The sequence below is a fragment of the Dendroctonus ponderosae genome, unplaced genomic scaffold, assembly GCF_020466585.1.
Source record: "Dendroctonus ponderosae isolate FM_Combo_2020 unplaced genomic scaffold, Dpon_F_20191213v2 Dpon_F_20191213_10, whole genome shotgun sequence".
NCBI lineage: Eukaryota > Metazoa > Arthropoda > Insecta > Coleoptera > Curculionidae > Dendroctonus > Dendroctonus ponderosae.
Genome location: NW_026017111.1, coordinates 2,045,402 through 2,053,140, shown reverse-complemented (window position 1 = coordinate 2,053,140; position 7,739 = coordinate 2,045,402). Strand labels below are relative to the sequence as shown.

Sequence of the window (7,739 nt, the reverse complement as noted above, 5' to 3'; positions counted from 1 at the left end):
TAAAAAGGCCATTTACTTCTCTCTAGAATGACGTACAAATGAGCGTTCTTGCTATTATTTTTCTTCCGAGAAACATGCAAAACGGGACGGAAAACATGAAATTTTGCACAAAACGACGATAATTTTTCTAATTTCATAGACAACAGAAGACTGTATTTTTTCTACATAACCCCCCTTGAATTTAAAGCTGGATCCGCCCCTGCGATAGAGAGAGCAAAACCTCACAAAAACTCTCGTCTCAACTGACGATTTTTGTTATTTCGAACCGAATTTTTCCACTGAAGAAACTCAGATTCGGAAATATTCTTCCGCATTATAACAGTAGCCAGAAGCGCATTTGCAAAAAAATATTGCTGATGTTAATAAAGCGATAAAACCGAGGAAATATCTTATGAGCAAGTTGATGCATAAAGGCTCTGATGGGAGCGGCAGGATTACAACATTTGCAAGCAGGCTAATAAACAGGAGAATCTGAGAAACATGAAAAGACGTCGTAATTTCCATTCAAAACGTTTTAATGGACCTTCTTGATAGCAACAGATCCGAACGTGTTCCTCCGGACAACGATTAGAAACAACTTAACTTCTTCGCTAAATGAGTGCACGAGCTGAATGTCGGTTTCAATGTTTCCACCATTAATTTAATGACGATACTTAAAAGTGTTTTTTTGAGCTCACCGGGAAATTAGCCAAGTTCTGACATGTTGACCATTTGTATATGATGTTACTCGTTTCACTAGCAGTAAATGGACGCAAAACACCGTTCAGACGCAGAGCGTCTCTGTAATGACATGGCAATATTAAGCAAATTTGTATTTTTTAGACAAAAACAGGCCCTGCACTGAAGAAACCTGTATTGGAGTCAGTAGCGGAACAGCAGTGGCGATTTCAGGGAAAGATCTGTGCACTTGCAGATGCCATCAACATCTTCCAGCTTTTCGGGACGATTTGCAGATCTGTGTAGACGACATCAATGGTGAGTAAACAGGACTTAAAAAATTCCAAAAAAGCTTCTAATGTCTATTGATTCAAGTAGAAAACTTCGTCTACAATTTCCCCAAAATTCTGCTTTTTACTTGCTGCGGTTTGGAGGTGGGGAATTTTTATAAGGAGAGGAGTGTGGTAGGAACGCCGGGCTGTAAAAGCGGAAGTTGGAAAATTTGCACAAAATCAACCTTTGCTTTCAGCCAATTGAAACTTTCCACGCTTGTTAGACCAGGTGTTCGCTATAATTCTAGAAAAATTGAGTTTTTCATCTGTACTAGTTTGGGAGTTCTAGATTTTTATTACGAACCAACTAATAAATACACTCACTGGCTTAAGTTTGTTAGACTAAGTTTCTTCTATAATTGCCCAAAATTTATGTTTTTGTCTACTTCTGCTCGCGAGTAGCAAATTTTTGTCAAAAGCGATGCATGATAGTAACTGTTTTTCGGAATAACCAAAAACTTTTAATTTCGAGAAAGCTGCGAATGGATCTTAATGGAGCTTAAGTGCGGTGAATGGGCGAAATCCTTGTCTGACTATCCAAAAGTTTGAAAAATTCACAATAATCAACAAAAGCTAGGATGTAGTGGAAACTTTCTACACACATTAACACGAGCTTGGTCTATAAAGTTCCCAAAATTCAGCTTTTTATTTGTGCGCATTTCGGACATTTGATGACCACAAAGAGGTGCGTTGGTTGAGATCTTTGGCTGAACAAACCATTTTTTCAAATTCCCAGAAATGCAACAACTTGCTTGAATCGACTGACACTTTCTCCACTCTTTGACTTAAGTTTCCTCTACCATTTGGGAAAAATGGAAAGTTGTACCTGCTGGCGTTTGCGCGTTATGAATTTTTCTGGAGAGCGGGGCGTGGATGAGACTCACATCTAAAAAACTGAAAGTTTCTAATTTTCCAGAAAATCGTAGAAAACTCCGTTTGAATTAAAACTGCGAAAACTTATTGAATGAATTATTAAAGTGAACTTATTAAAAGTTTGATAAAGAGAGGCGCATGATGGGCAATGTTTTCTAAGGAACCTAAAGTTTTAAATCGTCCAGAAAATCAACAAATTCTCCGAAACCATTGGAACTTGCTCCTCTTAGTACCTTAAGTGTATGTCTATGAAGGCCTAAAATCTTAGCTAATTCGCTCTACACACTGGGGGGTTATGGATTTTTAGGGAGAGCGGCGCATGGTTAAGATCCCAATCTGAATAACCGAAAAAGAAGCTTGAAAATTTTCAGATCATCAACAAAAGCTCGCACTGGCTTAAAACTTCCCAAACTTATTACCTAAAACTTTGTCTACAAACAGCCAAAATTTCAAGTATAAAGCGCAAAAAACCAGCTACATTTCGACGAAAGAACCGTCCTAAGTTCATATTGAAATAGGCCCATCTAGCCATCTTACAAGCCTCTAATAGCCTCAATTTTCGATAATTTGCACTAAGTGCATTAGCAACTTAGTAAACAACTTCAATCCTACTCATTGCCTCTTCGCACATGTTCATGTTGTTGTTCGCAATAATGATCAGGCCAATATGAAGAAAGTAATCAGCGATTCACACTCGTCTAACTGTAAGAGTTGGGTAATAGAATGTTATGATAACTAGCTGGCGCTTTAATATGCGAAAATCGATTGTTTTGTTTGAAGAGCTCATTGAATATGGTTAATTAATTAATTTGTTACATGGTTTATTGGCGAGAAGGGGGCTCTAATTGGCTTTGTGTACATTAATCTTCATTTAATGGGTTCCATCCGTGTTTAACTGAAAATTCAAAGACAAGAATTTGAAGAACATCAGTGCCTAGTTAGACGAAGAACTTCAACTTTGGTTTTCTCCATAAAGTTAGTTGAATTTTTCCTCACTTGAGGATACAAATGTGTGCATGAAACCGAAATTTTTGCATTAAATGGCGGGTTTCCTGCTGAAGACCTTTCTTCAGTGCTTCCTATACATATAGGAAACAATGCAGCATGCACCCATGAAAGTAAAATGCAATCAATAAGGATCACGCAATCTACAGACACGAAAAAAATAAATTATTACGAGTAAAGGTTAATGGTTCGTTGAACTGATAATGTTCTGGTATTATGGGATAGAAGAAGCAAAGGTAATAACGGCCCCATGGAACAACGGCATCAAATAGACGAATCGCATAGATATTAATAATGTAAAGAAACCGTGTTCAAATTATCTTGAGGGTACCATATGGCGATCGGATCGGAGAATGTTGACCGTCATCTCTACCCACATTTTTCTTCTCGTTTGTTTATAAATTACTTGTGTATGCAAATGTGGAAATTGATTGCTCAGAAAAAATAAACTCTTCTTTCGATTGATTGTTCTGCGTAATGAATTAAATTAGTTGAACGCCTGAACTTGGAAAAAGTTTAGAAAGTCAACCATAAATCAGAAGCTAATGAAAAATTCCACGCCTTTGAACTAAGTCTCGGATTTTTAATCAGATGGGAACAAGATTTCGATTTTTTTGATTTTTTGCTCACATCAACCACAAATTTATTGACATTTTTCCTGATTAATAAGCAAGACGTTTTCTGCACATACTCAAAATTGTACCCTTACATCTGGTACATTTTGCCAGTCGCATACTTCTAACTACAGGGGTTGCACCTTTAAGGCTAAAAAAATCCAGAGATTCAACGGGTGCTCTAAATAAATTCAAAATTCGTCGACGTAATAGCGAAGGCTTTGTCTCTAACTGTGCAAAATTGCAGCCCTGTAGCTGCTCTAATTTGCAAGTTTTGAATTTTTGAACACACACATGCACATTTGAGGCTATTTTCTCAACTGCAGCTAAATTTAAAAAATCCTGAAACGGCAAAATCTCTAAATCTATTAAGAGTTTGCTTAATACACAAACTTCCTTCAACAGATTCCAAAATCAACAATTTTGAATGTGCGTTTGCGTGCGAGTTGTTAATATTTAACCCAATGCGTGCACTTTTGCAATTATTTTCTGGACTTCCCGGAAAAACTGAACGAGATGTTCAAATGGATTTATATTTTGCAAACTTCATCAAAGAAGCTTCTAGTAAACTTGTAAAAAGTTGCAGTGTTACAGCTGGCCCAATTGGGAAGTTGTGGATGTTTTGCCATATGCGTGCATCTTTGCAGCTATTTTTTTCATTAGCCAGAATTTCGAAAAGTTCCCCACACTAATCAAAGGCGGAAAATCGACTCAAATTTTGCACACGTGATAACTAAGGCGTTTTCTTCAAACGTGCAAAATTGCAGCATTAAACCTCTTCCACTTTGGAAGATGCGAATTTTTTACCGCCGACGTGCGAGTTGTTAAGCAATATTTCATTGCATCAGTGTAAAAATAAAAAAAATTCCCGCGGCTGAACGAGACKAGCAAATCAATCAAAATTTTGCACGCTTTATYAAAAAGGCTCCTACTATACATGTCGAAAGTAACAGGGTTGCGTCTTCACAAATTTGGAAGTTGTAAATTATTTGCCAAATGCGTGCTCGTTTGCAGCAATTTTTTTCATTAGCCAGAATTTCAAAAAGTTCCTCACACTAATCAAAGGCAGAAAATCGACTCAAACTTTGAACACGTGATAACTAAGGCGTTTTCTTCAAACGTTCAAAATTGCAGCATTAAACCTCTTCCACTTTGGAAGATGCGAATTTTTTACCGCCGACGTGCGAGTTGTGAAGCAATTTTTCAGTGCATCAGTGTGAAAACAAAAAAAAATTCCCGCGGCTGAACAGGACGAGAAAATCAATTCAAATTTTGCACACTTTATTAAAAAGGCTCCTACTATACATGTCGAAAGTAACAGGGTTGCGTCTTCACAAATTTGGAAGTTGTAAATTATTTGCCAAATGCGTGCTCGTTTGCAGCAATTTTTTTCATTAGCCAGAATTTCAAAAAGTTCCTCACACTAATCAAAGGCGGAAAATCGACTCAAATTTTGCGCACGTGATAACTAAGGCGATTTCTTCAAACGTGCAAAATTGCAGCATTAAACCTCTTCCACTTTGGAAGATGCGAATTTTTTACCGCCGACGTGCGGGTTGTGAAGCAATTTTTCATTGCCTAAGTGTGAAAATAAAAAAAATTCCCGCGGCTGAACGGGACGAGCAAATCAATTCAAATTTTGCACACTTTATAAAAAAGGCTCCTACTATACAGGTCGAAAGTAACAGGGTTACGTCTTCACAAATTTGGAAGTTGTGAATTTTTTGCCAAATGCGTCCTTGTTTGCCGCAATTTTTTTCATTAGCCAGAATTTCAAAAAGTTCCCCACACTAATCAAAGGCGGCAAATCGACTCAAATTTTGAACACGTGATCACTAAGGCGTTTTCTTCAAACGTGCAAAATTGCAGCATTAAACCTTTTCCACTTTGGAAGATGCGAATTTTTTACCGCCGACGTGCGAGTTGTGAAGCAATTTTTCATTGCCTCAGTGTGAAAACAAAAAAAAAATTCCCGCCGCTGAACAAAACGAGCAAATCAATTCAAATTTTGCACACTTTAGAAAAAAGGCTCTTACTATACAGGTCGAAAGTAACAGGGTTACGTCTTCACAAATTTGGAAGTTGTGAATTTTTTGCCATATGCGTGCACGTTTGCGCCAAATTTATTTATTAAGCTGAACTTCAAAAAATTGCAGAAACTACACGAACACCCCAAATCGACTGAAATTTTGCACTCATCATCGCTGAGGCTTTTTCTTCAAATGTGCAAAATCGCAGCTTTTAACCCGGTCCATTTTGACAGGCATGATTTTTTTCCGCAGGCTTGCAAGACAATATTTTAATTACATAGAAGTTCAAAAAATTCCAGAAACTGAACGAAAACTCAAAGCAAACTAGAATCATTGATATCAAATCCACAATTCTCATCTCAGTCAATCTGGGTCGAAAAAAAACCAAAGTTTTAAGCTAACTTTGATGCTTTGTTTAACTTCATCATGAACATGTTGAGCGTAAGTGAATCCCCTTAGATAAAGCAGTCGGTATATGAAGAGTCCATCTAGACAACAGCTATTCCCAGCTTATAAACCACCTGTTTTCAAGCCATTGATAATAGTCATATAAAAGCAATAAGGTTGTTGTTGTACGTCCGAGCTCGATAATACGCTCCGAAATACCATAAATATTGTTACTAAACGGTAGAGCCGCAGGAAAGTACCGTGACATGAACTGATACTGAAGCTAAGCAAAGAACAGATGTATGCTCATAAATTAACATTATTATCTCATCAAATCAAGAGATGAGACTTGTGGGGTTTTTAGTCGACATCTAATGTTGCTTTAATGAGTTTTGAGCGATATTTTCACACAAAATGCACATATCGAATGGCAGAGCGCAAAAACTGGTGGAACAGCCACTCGCAATGAAGGAATTATCCGAAAAGCCAACTGACATATCGTAAAGTTACCAAGTCCATACAATTAGTGGGAAACGCTCGCTAACAATCCAATTTCGCGTCGTTGAAGGGACCGGTTAAGTGATGTTCTGTTTGTTCTGAATGTGAGACATTCACTTATCCTGCTAAAACAAAAAACTCGAAAAAGCCACTGAAACAACCAGCGGAAATAATTTGCGGGCATTCTTTATCGGGTTTTCGATTCGCGTATTCTTTTTCGCCAAAAATCGCATTCAAAGCACTCACACTTAGCCAGAAGAAGTGAAAAGGAGGACTTAACAAAATCAATTTACAATGCATAATTGGCGCTGCGGCGTAAAAAGCGATATGATAAAAAGGGTTTTTTTTCCCATCAATCAACCAAGTACAGAGCGGCTCTTTTCGATCGGCGATTATCAATCAGAGCCACCAAATCACTGTGATTAAGTAAGATGCATTTTGGCAGCACGTAAATTGATGATGATCGAGACCGCAAAATTTACGCGATCTAGTTTTACGAAACCTTAATAAAACGCTGACGGCGATGGTGAATGGCAGCTGGATAAATGAATGGAAGCAGAAGAATGTTTTCTGTGCATTGAAAACGCAGTTTGAGCTATTTTGGTGTCATTTTCTGCAAATCTCCGAATTTGCAGCCTTGAATCGGCTCAAGTTTGGGAGCGGTGATTTTTCAAACGCGATCGAGCCCGTTTGAGCCTTTTTGTGGTTCATCGCGCAATTTCAAATAAATCCATAAACTGAGCGAGAGCTCGGAATCTGGGGAATTTTTGCCCACGTTGTAGCAAAGGCTTCTTCCACGGACCTGAAAAAATGCAGCCTGATACCAGCCCGCGTTGAAAAGTTGCTAATTGTTTTTGATAGGTGCATAGTTGGGATAAGTGTGCGAATAGGTGGAAGTTTGAAAATTTGTACAAGCTCAGCTGAACCGATGGAACAAGTGACTTTTTGTCCGCTTCATAACAAAGGCATCAGCTACAAATGTGGAGGCTTGCAGCCTTACTCCGGCCCTAATTCGAGAGATGCGACTTTTTAACCACAGACCTGCACTTTCAATTTTTTGCGAACCAAATTGTGCACTTATTCTGATTTATTAGAATTATTTCAGTCAAAGTGTGACGTCAAAATGTTGAATATCGTTTATTTAATTACGTTTCGGCGAGGCAACAGCGCCATCGTCAGATTTAAAATTTACACAAACTCATGATTGGTAAAAATCAACGTTCTTTTAGGTCTTTGCCTTCTTGAAACCTTAAATTTGTCTCTCGAAAGACAAATTTACGGTTTCAAGAAGGCAAAGACCTAAAAGAACGTTGATTTTTACCAATCATGAGTTTGTGTAAATT

General features: G+C 37.9%; 1 protein-coding gene across 1 annotated transcript in view; it reads left to right on the top strand.

The window, feature by feature from the left end:
* Positions 1-7,739, top strand: part of LOC109542571 — a 51,854-nt gene that overhangs the window by 14,532 nt on the left and 29,583 nt on the right. Inside the window, exon 3 of the mRNA XM_019911846.2 lies at positions 823-975. Coding sequence (XP_019767405.2) covers positions 823-975 — 153 coding nt within the window. The remainder of the gene's footprint in view (positions 1-822; positions 976-7,739) is intronic.